Source organism: Acanthochromis polyacanthus, chromosome 21, assembly GCF_021347895.1.
Source record: "Acanthochromis polyacanthus isolate Apoly-LR-REF ecotype Palm Island chromosome 21, KAUST_Apoly_ChrSc, whole genome shotgun sequence".
NCBI lineage: Eukaryota > Metazoa > Chordata > Actinopteri > Pomacentridae > Acanthochromis > Acanthochromis polyacanthus.
The window spans coordinates 5,624,270-5,636,970 of record NC_067133.1 but is presented as its reverse complement, the minus strand read 5'-3'; the positions used below and the strand labels follow the sequence as shown (position 1 = coordinate 5,636,970).

General features: G+C 42.3%; 1 protein-coding gene across 2 annotated transcripts in view; it reads left to right on the top strand.

Annotated features, from left to right (window-relative positions):
- Positions 1 to 12,329, top strand: part of tnrc18 (trinucleotide repeat containing 18) — a 72,832-nt gene extending 60,503 nt beyond the window's left edge. For both annotated transcript variants that reach the window (XM_022207823.2, XM_022207822.2), the window contains exons 26-30: positions 50 to 202; positions 3,387 to 5,140; positions 5,230 to 5,466; positions 6,928 to 7,002; positions 7,448 to 12,329. In XM_022207823.2, coding sequence (XP_022063515.2) covers positions 50 to 202; positions 3,387 to 5,140; positions 5,230 to 5,466; positions 6,928 to 7,002; positions 7,448 to 7,654 — 2,426 coding nt within the window. In that variant the 3' untranslated portion in view covers positions 7,655 to 12,329. The remainder of the gene's footprint in view (positions 1 to 49; positions 203 to 3,386; positions 5,141 to 5,229; positions 5,467 to 6,927; positions 7,003 to 7,447) is intronic.
- The last annotated feature ends 372 nt before the right edge of the window (positions 12,330 to 12,701 follow it).

Below are 12,701 nucleotides of genomic sequence, written 5' to 3'. Positions count from 1 at the left end.
TTTAAGTCCTTTGAGCCACATAAACAACGTGAACTCTTCCTCTGTCCAGGCGCTGAGCCGTCCCCTGCGTTGCTCGTGGCCAGCTGTTCCAGGAGGAGGGTCCGCAAATGCAGCAAGGAGGGCAAAGAGGCAGGAACAAAGCCAGAGGAGACCACGCCGAAGATCAAAGGAAAACCTGGTCGCAAACCAAAGCGCAAACCTGGTGAGCTAAACAAGCTGCTCCTAGACGGACAGAATGGTTAATAAAAGCAGAACATTATATAGTTGCATGCAAAATGATTCCACCCCACTGACATTTTTGACATTCTGGCAAAATAATCACCATTACAACTGCAGGCAATTATTAAATCATAAAAGAAGTGAACAGTTAGCTTACTGAAATATGATACCAAAGCAAAAATTAAGATTTAATTCATAATCCATCCAAAATTTCAACTTTTTTGTTCAACCCCCTATAAACACTTCTAGGTAAATACATGCCATACATCTGAGACACATGCTAAACACTGAGTAATACTCATGTCTATAAAATGAGAACACTTTGTGTCAATACTCCCCATACGCCTCTTGCATGAAATGTGGTTAAGACCAGAGAGATGTCCTTGACGTTTAGAGAGCAGACAGTTGTTTTGCACAAGAAAGGAAATGGGTACCAGAAGATTTCCAAGCTCTTGAATGTTCTCAGAGACACTGTTGGAAGCATCATTCAGCATCACATTTTGCCAGAATGTCAAAAATGTCAGGGAGGTTGAATAATTTTGCATGCAACTGTTCTTTACATAAGTCATTTTGAGTCCTCTCTACCCCTAGCCATGGTTGTCCTTTTTCCATAAAAGATGTTATGTTGCACCAAAAAAATAGCTTCCAGTGAGTAAAAATCTGACGTCCAGAAACGGATGCAGTTGGCTCGTGTTCAAGAACCAAAACTTGAGTGTAACATCACTGCTCTTTCCCATTGCATGTCCTACTCAGAGATTGCTTATTTTATCACTGAAATAGTTGGTCGCATTAAGTACAGTATCACAGAAATAACTGACAAAGAAAGTTTCCCTTCTTGAGTGCCCCTATGGGACCAGTAAAGGACTGTACACACTGGAGCCAAATGTGTCTACATATCATCATAAACAGTAAAGATAAGATTGTACATTATTTGGCTCAGTGCTCACTGTGGAAGGGCACTGTGTTGCTTATTTATCCATTTAAAAAAAGGAAAACATTATTTGTTTGTTGTCAGGAATACTAATAGAAATGAGTCCGATGTGGTTTGTTGCTGTCTTTGTTTTAAACATACACACGTGGACAAAATTGTTGGTACTCCTCAGTTAAAGAAGGAAAAACCCACAATTCTCACTGAAATCACTTGAAACTCACAAAAGTAACAATAAATAAAAATTTATTGAAAATTAAATAATCAAAATCAGCCATCACTTTTGAATTGTTGATTAACATAATTATTTAAAAAAACAAACTAATGAAATAGGGCTGGACAAAAATGATGGTACCCATAACTTAATATTTTGTTGCACAACCTTTTGAGGCAATCACTGCAATTAAACGATTTCTGTATTTGTCAATGAGCGTTCTGCAGCTGTCAACAGGTATTTTGGCCCACTCCTCATGAGCAAACAGCTCCAGTTGTCTCAGGTTTGATGGGTGTCTTCTCCAAATGGCATGTTTCAGCTCCTTCCACATATGTTCAATGGGATTCAGATCTGGGCTCATAGAAGGCCACTTTAGAATAGTCCAACGCTTTTCTCTCAGCCATTCTTGGGTGTTTTTGGCTGTGTGTTTTGGATCGTTGTCCTGTTGGAAGACCCGTGACCTGCGACTGAGACCAAGCTTTCTGACACTAGGCAGCACATTTCTCTCCAGAATGTCTTGATAGTCTTCAGATTTCATCGTACCTTGCACACTTTCAAGACACCCTGTGCCAGATGCAGCAAAGCAGCCCCAAAACATTACTGAGCCTCCTCCATGTTTCACCGTAGGGACAGTGTTCTTTTCTTCGTATGCTTGGTTTTTGAGTCTATGAACATAGAGTTGATGTGCCTTACCAAAAAGCTCCAGTTTGGTCTCATCTGTCCAAAGGACATTCTCCCAGAAGCTTTGTGGCTTGTCAACATGCATTTTTGCAAATTCCAGTCTGGCTTTTCTATGAGTTTTTTTCAGCAGTGGTGTCCTCCTTGGTCGTCTCCCATGAAGTCCACTTTGGCTCAAACGACGACGAATGGTGCGATCTGACACTGATGTACCTTGGCCTTGGAGTTCACCTTTAATTTCTTTGGAGGTTGCTCTGGGCTCTTCGGATACAATTCCAACGATCCGTCTCTTCAATTTGTCATCAATTTTCCTCTTGCGGCCACGTCCAGGGAGGTTGGCTACTGTCCCGTGGGTCTTGAACTTCTGAATAATATGAGCCACTGTTGTCACAGGAACTTCAAGCTGTTTAGAGATGGTCTTATAGCCTTTACCTTTAAGATGTTTGTCTATAATTTTTTTTCGGATGTCCTGGGACAATTCTCTCCTTCGCTTTCTGTTGTCCATGTTCAGTGTGGTACACACCTTTTCACCAAACAGCAGGGTGACTACTTGTCTCCCTTTAAATAGGCAGACTGACTGATTATGAGTTTGGAAACACCTGTGATGTCAATTAAATGACACACCTGAGTTAATCATGTCACTCTGGTCAAATAGTTTTCAATCTTTTATAGAGGTACCATCATTTTTGTCCAGGCCTGTTTCATTAGTTTGTTTTTTTAAATAATTATGTTAATCAACAATTCAAAAGTAATGGCTGTTTTTGATTATTTAATTTTCAATAAATTTTTATTTATTGTTACTTTTGTGAGTTTCAAGTGATTTCAGTGAGAATTGTGGGTTTTTCCTTCTTTAACTGAGGGGTACCAACAATTTTGTCCACGTGTGTATTTATTGAAAAGAGCTAAAACCCAAAATGTTCTCTTTTTTTAATAAGCCATCTTTTTAGAACCACAGCACCAACAGAAAATAGCTCAAGGTTCAGCCACATCTTTCTTCTCATATCTCAGATCTCGGTCTGTCCTCTCTGATATCACTTTAATGAATTTGCTCCGCAGCTGCTTTTTTTGTTCTGTTGAGCTCAGAGACTATAACACGAGCTGTAATATAAGGCAGGGTGCTTGTCTGATTTGCTGACGCTGGCTGTGTTGTGGCCGGGTAAGCACTTCTTGAATGTAATGTTTTCATTTTGGAAAATGTTTCCTTGCTGATTTCTCTGCCCTGCTCAGCATGTGAGGCTAAAACCATGAAGCCACACAATGAAAATGTCAGCACTTCCAGCTCAAGCCCAGTTGCAGCAAGTTATTACATAAATTTATTTTTTGCTGTTTTTTCTTTTTTACCACCAGACACTTCCTTAAACCCAGATGTCCGGGAGAAAACTGAACCTCCACCTTCCTCCACCCAGCCCACAGAGAGACCCCAGGCTCAAGTCAAGCCTGCCCAAGAGAGGCCTTCCTCTGTCCAGAAACCGGCTCAGGAGAAGCCCCGGCCTGCATCCCGTCCAACAATGGGAACCCAGACTAAACCAAGCAACAAAAGCTCCACTACGTCCCCGACGAGTAGCCCTACACTTCCCAACCCGGTGCCCAGGAAGAGCAGCTCAGCGCAGCCTCCTGCTCCGAAAGCGTCCCGCCCTCTCCCTTCCTCCCTCTACCCCTCCACCTATGGAAAGGTCCTGACTGTGGATCTGTACAGCGAGCCCAACCTCAGCTCATACAACAGCCAGCGCAGAGAAAAAGAGACAAACATCACCGTGAGTCCCACCACCAACAGGCCCATGCCTCGTCCCAGCATGACGGCTTCATCTGCCCCACCCAAGCCCAGCGCTTCGTCCACGCCCAGACCCACTCCTGCCTCCTCACCCAAATCCAAACCCTCTTCGGAGCATCATAGCGGCTCCAGGCCCAGCCTCAGCTCTGGACTTCTGCCCAGCCCCATCTCTAGACCATCAACGAGCAAATCTAACTCTTCTCTGACTCCTCGACCTTCATCATCGTCATCTTCGTTGTCGCCATCGTCTACCCCCAGACCCAAACTGAAGATGCCAACCAATCAGTTGTCCTCCAGACCCAGCTCCATCTCCAGACCCAAACCCAGTCCTGGGCAAACTGAAGTGAGACGAAAGAGTCTGTCTGCAGAGCCCCTTGTGAAGCTCGACCACGAAGGCGTCACCTCACCCAAGACCAAGAAGACCAAAGCTCTGATGCTGCTACAGGGTCGGGGAGTCAGGCGAGACCACAACCCCATTACTACGGACACAGACGATCAGAAACTGGTAAAGACTAAAGTGAGAGCTCCAGATAGAGAGACTGGTCTGCCGGAGAAGGACTCCGGTTACAAAGCACCGATACTGGCTAAAGAGAAGACAGAGAGTCGTGGAAATGGAGGTAGAGGACAGGAGATGGACACAAGGGAGGAGAAGGGTAAAAAAGAGGAGAGAAAGGAGGCAGAGAAGAGAGAGGAGAGAAAAATGAAAGAGGAATCTCAGAGTAGCAGCAGCTCAGAGTCAGAGGAAGAAGGAGAGAAAGGGAAAATGAAGAAGAAGAAATGCACCTCAAGCTGCTCCTCCTCCTCTTCATCCTGTTCTGGTTCCTCCTCGTCTTCCTCCTCATCATCATCTTCATCCTCCTCTTCATCCACTGATGACTCCTCCTGCAGCTCAGATGAAGAGAGGACTGTTACGCCTCCGCCAGGCCCGGTCCAAAAGCCTCCAGCACAGACTAAACCTAAAGAAAATGTAAAAGAAGAGGAGGAGGTAAAGAAGGAGGTGGAGGTAAAAGTGGAGGAGGAGGAAAAGCTGTACCCTCCCTCACAGTCTCCCTCCCCTCCGACCTCTCCCACTCCTGCTCCTCCTTCTCCCACTAAACCTCCTAAACCAGCCACTGGAAAGGGCTCCGGGCAGAGAGGACGCCCTCCAAAACCAAAGCCCAGCGGAGGAGAGGGGAAGGCGGGTAGACCAAAGCGGAGAGAGGGGGTCCACCTTCCCACGACTAAGGAGCTGGCTAAACGTCAGAGACTTCCCAGTGTGGAGAACAGGCCCAAAATTTCTGCTTTCCTTCCAGCCAGACAGCTTTGGAAGTGGTTCGGGAAACCCACTCAGGTCAGGAGAAGAATCTTTCAAAAATAGAAAGAATATTCAAGGAAGAAGTTTCATCCTGTAACTTTATTCTACGGTTTTTCCTCCTCCAGAGACGCGGTATGAAGGGCAAGGCTAAGAAACTCTTCTATAAGGCTATTGTGCGTGGCCGAGAGATGATCCGGATCGGGGACTGTGCCGTGTTCCTGTCCGCCGGCCGACCCAACCTGCCCTTTATCGGCCGCATCCAGAGCATGTGGGAGTCCTGGGGCAGCAACATGGTGGTCAGGGTCAACTGGTTCTATCATCCTGAGGAGACAAACCCCGGCAAGAAACTCACCGACAAGAAGGTAGAAGTTTATACTGGGAGCACTCACTGAAATACTTTGAAATTCAACATTTCAATCCTAAAGTGTTATTGGAGGAAAGAAGACTTTTATTAAACTTTTTTTTACATTTTTCATGTTGAAGTTTAGGGTCAGTGAAGTTACTATATATGGTTCTTTGCCTGTTAGTGGTCAAAAACATTCCAAGAAATGTATATGCCATCACTTAGCACAACTACTCAACCGTAAAATGTGTGTGCTTTGTCAACAAATCAAGGTCAGTTTTGGCGTTTCGACCGTCAATATGGAAGAGGAGCGAGCCGCAAGTCCGTCTTTTTCCGACTTCGGAGAAAAGAGAAAGTTTGATATGTTCCAGGCCTCTGCTGATTGGTCAAACTCCACGATGTCATGTGCTGTAATATAGAGTGATCTTCGCAGATTGGCTTGTTGGAAACCACGCTTCTCCACCTCACTGAGAGGTGGGGTTATCGTCATATTTAGGGCCGGACCCGAATATTCGGTCGTGACGGTGGTATCCGAATATGTATTTTGAGAGCCGAATATTCGGATTACAACCCCTCCTATCGCACGATCAGTATTCGACTTGTCGATTTGTACGAACCAAACCGAATATTCGGATATTCATCATCAATCGGGGCCAAATATCCGGAGCCCAGAAATTGCTATTCGGGGCAGCCCTAGTCATATTTAATGAGTGCAGACAATATGATCACTTGCTCCATGAAGGCCGACGCTCCTTTGATAAAACAAATATGAAAATCTAAAATTTATGTAACTAAGTAGATCAGTTCTGAAGAAATGAGTGACAAATTAAGTTGGATAAGCTTTTTCTTTTCATTCCTTACTGAACATATAGTGATGCTATGTAATAAACACACAATAGCCGCTTTCAGACATGAGAAATGGAGCATTACTGGGTTTAACAATCCGTTCAAGTGACAGCATTCTCTCTTTCATCCTCTGTCACACACGGGTCACTTATCTGTTAGTGTTCTTCACGGCTGCGTTCACACATGCCACCCACATTGTTGGAGAGTGGCACGGTACAACATCGGTGCTGAATTTTGGAAAAATTGATTCTAAATCACTTCCCACAACTCAAAGTACTGCTGCTTGTCAGAGTCTATCCTTTAACGTGACTGCTCAGTGCACACTTATGCCATGCTGAGAGTTGTACGGAAATGGATTCTAGCCCTTACTTAGTAAGATAGCGGGTTATTGCTGCAATGAGTGACCAGGGAGCCCATTCACACATGCAGCCGACCCGTTTAGTTTCCATCAGATTAATGGAACAGAGTCCATGTGGAGACGGGTTTATGTACCATATCATATTTGCATTGAACGCTTGATTCATTCAGAGCTGTTTCAAAAAAGAAACATTTGTCAGACTGAATATTCTTGATGTTTAATGAGTGTTTGATTAGTTTCAAGCTTTTTCCTAACCTGAAAACATTTTCTTGTCAGAACTGGGATCAGATGTGTGGTCAGTCTTTACCAGCAGCTCTACACTCTTCCATCCAGAGGAAAGACTTCATGGAGGTGAGAAGAAAATCAATTTTATTTCACCTGTGGTTTTCAGTTCAGATATTCTGGCTTCATATAGTGACGATAGAGCAATACACAGAAGACTCTATAGACAGTGGTGTTGTTGACATTGTCGGCTAAAGGTAGAGTCGGGGATTTTATGAATAATTTGGGGCTTGACTGTAGATAATGAAATAAATATGGTCGCCGCTTCGCGGATTTTCGTCTGGAATGTAACCCCCGCGATAGATGAGGGACCACTGTAGCTTTATATTTACCTCTACGTTTGCTTTTAATCATTCATTCAGGTGTTCTAGTTATATCTTGTCTGATATTTAGTCACTTCTGGGGCTCCGTAGAACAACAGACGAATGCAGCAGAAAAGCAGCAGCAGCCTGGAGGTGTTTTATCACAAATGTATAGTAAATTGTAATTTTTTAAATGTGTGTGTGTGTTGCAGCGTGCCCTGTACCAGTCGTCCCATAGCGATGAGAACGACGTGCAGACGGTCAGCCACAAGTGCCTGGTGGTGAGCGTGGAGGAGTACGAGCAGATGACCCACACTCGCCGCTACGCCGACAGCGAAGACCTTTACTACCTGGCTGGCACCTATGAACCCACCACCGGCATGATCTTCAACACGGACGGAGTTCCAGTCATCTGCTGAACGAACTCGGACACTCAGTGGGAGATGCTGAAACCAAAACACGTCACGACTTACTTTGGACCTCACCAGAAGTCAACCTGTGGTCTAATCACTGATTTTCATTCATGATGGATCCTCTCTGAACCGTGAATCAATGAACTGCTCTGACACCGAGAGAAACCAGACTGTCACGAACAGCTACTACTACAGAGACGGGAGACACTACGGACAGTATTACAAGGAAAATGTCTCCTGAAACATTTGCACACACTCATTAACACATTCTGTTTTGCTTGTTGTGTTCATGGGAAAAGTTTCGAAGCATGCATGAGCACTTCGGTCTCCTTTTGTATGTAAATATACCCCGCATAAACGAACATATACTCACACATGCACAAACACAAGTGTAAATACTCACCCCATGTAACACGCACCGTTATATAGAGGAAAATCTGAGTGTTTTATTTTCATGTAATAGATTTATGTCAGAGTACTTTTTTCTAATGAGGTAAACAGTCAAGAAGCTTTAATGAACTGTGAATGATAATAACGATGGTGATACAGGAAGAGCGGCCTGTGTCGGTCCGTCCACCCTTCCCTTCCCCCCCCGCTAGCGGCAGAGCGGGCAGACGGACGCGCACACGCCGCCGAGTGTGTGACATTGTGATTATGATGTTGCCGTGGTGATGTTACAGTCATGTAAATGTAATCTTACAGAACAGCAGGAGTGACAGACCGACAGAAAACGAGTACAGGAAAGAGAGAGGTAGACTCCTTCCGTTGCTGTCCAATAAGAGAGAGAGCACTTAAAAACACTTAAAGTCTATCCTCCTTACTTAACCCCTTCAGTTTCCCCTTGACAATCCTAGCGCGGGTGAAAGAAAATTGTCCGTGTGCAACTAAAATTTCTGACTCCCTTAGAGACTCAGGCTGAAGAGAGAGAGGAAGGAAACTCGTACTATCAAAAGAACTTATTTTCATCTTTGAGTTCCTTGTTTTAAAGGAAAAATCCACCCCGTGAACACTATGAAACAAAACGATGGATTTTCTTTTGCCCGTTTTGCACCAAGTTTGAGAAATGGATCCCACTGGAGGAAGAGAGATTCTCCACACACTGGAAAAAAATGCTCCTCTCAAAACAAGGAACAAAACTTATTTCAAGGAAGTTTTAACTTGAAATAAGTGGGAAAAAAATCTGCCAATAGAACAAATCTTGGTAAGATTTCTTGAAATAAGATATATTTAAAATATTGAGAGCTTAAAATTAGCTGGGAAACTTATTTTAAGCTATATTATACCAAGATTGTCAATCTTAGGTGTCCTAAAATAAGCCAGACATGTTAGGAAAGGCAGTTTTGCCACTCAAAAGTAGTCTTTTGCTTTCATGTAAACTCCGAATTTGAGATCTATGAACCCTCCTGTTGTCCTCATTTACGGGCAACAAAAAACTATTGTTTCCTTGTGTGAAATTTAAAAAAAAAAAAAAATCAGCAAAAAAATTCCCCAAATTTCTGAAAATTTCCAAAACCTTCAGGAAGAAAAGTCCAATAATTCCTTAAGTTTCCCATAAAAGTTCTATTTTAAAACAATCCCCCAAATTTGGCAAGAAAATTCTTGTAAATATTTTCAACAAATGAGTAAAAATCTTCCGAAAAAATCCTAAAAATATGTGAAGTGATTACCTTTATATCAGTAAAACTTCTAATATTTTCTAAAATCAACCAAAATCAGCGAAATTGATTTTGGTTGATTTTTTTTTTTTTTTTGTGAATGTTCTTAAGAAACATTTTTAACATTTCTTTTTTTCGACCAAAAAATGTTCAGAAATTTCCCGAAAATGTGGACATCAAAAATTTCACTGTGAAAATATATTTTTTTCCACATTTTTAAACTTTGAAACGGGTCAGTTGACCCGCAGGACGACACGAGGGTTAAACTTATTTTGAGTTTTCTTGTAAAATCCAACTCAAAACAAGATAATTCCAACATTGTTTGAATTAACAAGATATTTAAGATGCATTGTCTTAAAACAGGTCCCTCCATTTTGCTGAAATGTCACCTGTTAGGTGAATTTATCTTAAATCAAGTGGGATGAGACATTTTGACTACAAATAAGACAAATAGACTTGGTAAGATTTTGAGTTTTTGCAGTGCATCCTCCAGATGTGATCCATTTTTCAAGGCATTCTAGGATACTTTTTTGGCCAACAAAAGTATCCAATTTGATCGCAAACTACGTCCCTGAATGCAACACAGAACACAAGCTGATGTGTTATCAGTGTAGGAGTCCCAGTGGGTGGATTTTTTCTTTTTTGTAAGGTGTTTTTCAGGGTTGTAAACACTGCAGTCAGTCCAAGATGCATCAAGGTCGTGGCACTGCTATTCGCCACGAAGCTGCCAGCGCTGATTAGATCAACATAATTCAATTTTAACACTCGACGTCCGCGCTTCGACTCTTTCTGCTCATTCCATCTGCAGTGTTTGCAACCTCTAAATGTCCTGCGTTTGATGTGCTTTGCTTTTCTTTTTGCTTCTGCTGTTTTATGGATGTTCATCTCGACCCTCTAGGATCACATTTGCCCTCCAAGCAATCACCTTTTTGACATGAGTGCACTTTGAATGAGCTCCACCGCAGAGGAGACCGTCACTGGGAGTCGTAGAAGTCTTCCTAGAGTATTTACAGACTCCCCCTCTGCACACCGGTGACGCGCCCTTCACCTTTTAGACACAGATTAAGACACGACCACGTCCCTCGCAACACATTTGTCTTTTCTTTTGGTTCTTTTAGCTGCTTGTGAGTTGTTTCTACGTGCCTATTTTAATGGTTTTTAAGGGGAGACTGTTGAATGTCGAGCTCAGGATTGTGAGCGTTTCGGGCGGCCTTACCCTCCCAGGCCTTATGATGATGACGATGACACGCCAAATCTTTCTTCAGTGTCGCCCGTTTACTCCTTCCATTATCTGTACGTGCAGAGAAATAATCTGATGTTGTCCAGGAAACGTCTTTGTGAGTTATAGTTTAAACAACCTGTTGTTCCTGAGCTCGTAGAATACTCGGTTACATTATTGTGTATAGAGTTTGTATCAAATATATCAGTATATAGTATACTGTGTGTGTGTGTAAATGCATACACATCAGTATATGGTATACAGTATATATATATGTGTTTATTAACCACGTTGCCCTCTTTGCTTTTCTCTGCTTTGCTGCAGAGATGGAAGATTGTCTTGTTGATATTCAATAGGTTTAATATTTTCTACTCTCTTGAGATCTTTTGGTTTTGTCTACATTTGTCTTATAGGCTATGTCATGCTGTTTTGTTTTTTTCCTCACTCTGAGATGGCTGCATGGTGTCTGGAGGACAAATGTAAGACGTTATTGTGGCATTTTCTTTTTAAATGATAAAAAACAGTCACCATTACAGTAGCATTTCAGTATTTATGTAATTCAGACACGATAGCCATCTAGTAATGGAACGTTCGATATTTGCTGCTAGTCTATTAGTCTTTAAAGTTGTAACCAGGTACAAAGTGACTCCAATTTTATCTGCTAACGCCCCACCTGCTCCCCAACATGCTGCTCTCACGTCGGCTGATACCTAAAGTTCAAAAGTTGTGAGCGACAGGCGTCCAAAGTGGATCTCCGGTTGGTATCTGAGCCACGGGAGCATCGCGGATACACCAGTGTTTGCAGAGTAACAAGTTAAAGTGCCCGTTTATGAATGTTTGTTTACCCCCGGAGCTCCTAAGCACTTTTTTTTTCCTGTGTGTGTGTGAGCAGTAGAGGTAAGGAGACTGATAACACATCACACTCTTATCTCCTGTTATTACCACGTGTACACACACGCACGCACACACACACAACTGCACACATATAGACACCCTTGTAACCCTTTAAGGTGTGTGTTGCTGCCTTCCAATCTCTTCTTGCCCCCCGTTTCCATCCAAAGCCCAGCCTTAGGCCTTTGTACAGGGGCCAACACAAACACACACTTACTCCCCACTTTGCCTTCATTTTCATTTGGTGTCATATATTTTAAGACTTTGTGTACGTTGTTATTGTTGTTTATCACCGTTTGTGTTTTACTGTATCTCGTCTTTGACATTTTTTTTGTCTTTTGGCTGCGATTATTTTGCTAATTTCTGAGGGTTGTTTTGTTGTTGTTTTTTGCAAGTTAATGTAATTATTTCCCCTTGCTTGCCCTCTCTGAACAATTGTCTATGCCTCACAAGCAATACTGCTAACAGGCACTGGGAGCTAGCTGCTAGAGAGAGAGAGGAATGGGAGAGAGAGCAAAAGAGAGAATGGGAGAGAGAGAGAGAGAGAGGTGGACTGGAGGCTGGTTCTTCGTCTGCTGTTCCTTCAATATCATTATTGTCCTGTTACAGAAAAGAAAGATTATTTTGAGAGTACATAGAAAAATCATCTAAGTTTTGTAAATGATCCTTCACTGTCGAGGGGAGATAAAGCTATCAGAATATACTTTATACACGTCTAATCTTGTAAAAATGCAAAAAGAGTACATTTTAGAGATAAATCTGAAACCAGATATATTCTGTCACCCTATACTATATGTGTAAGGAACTGTTTTTTTCTTTTTTTTTACAGACAGCAACCACGTTTATCAGTGTTTCTTTGAAATTGTTTTAGTAACTCAATATTTTATAGTTAATCAATAAACTGATGAAACTGTAACTTTGTTGTCTTCTGAGTCTCTGGCATAAAAAACAACTTGATTCTGTTGTCTCATATCAGTGCTTTTGATTGAACACATACGTCCTTTAATCTTCTGAACATCAAGCCCAGGTCACATTTTTCGCCACTGTTGGCTTTTTTTAATGCAATATCCTGTCTTGCACCTCTGTGGAAACGACAAAACTGTGGCTAGAAGGAGGGAGAACTCAGAAATGTCTTTTATGCAGTTGGATATGTGATTACAGAAGTGCCAGAATAAAAGCTAAATCTGTTAAAATAAGGAAATAAAATCCATAACCATGCAAATTTATTTTAAAAGATTAGCCTCTACTTTCTACTACATCGCTGGTTTCTGGAATTCAGGGTTTCAAG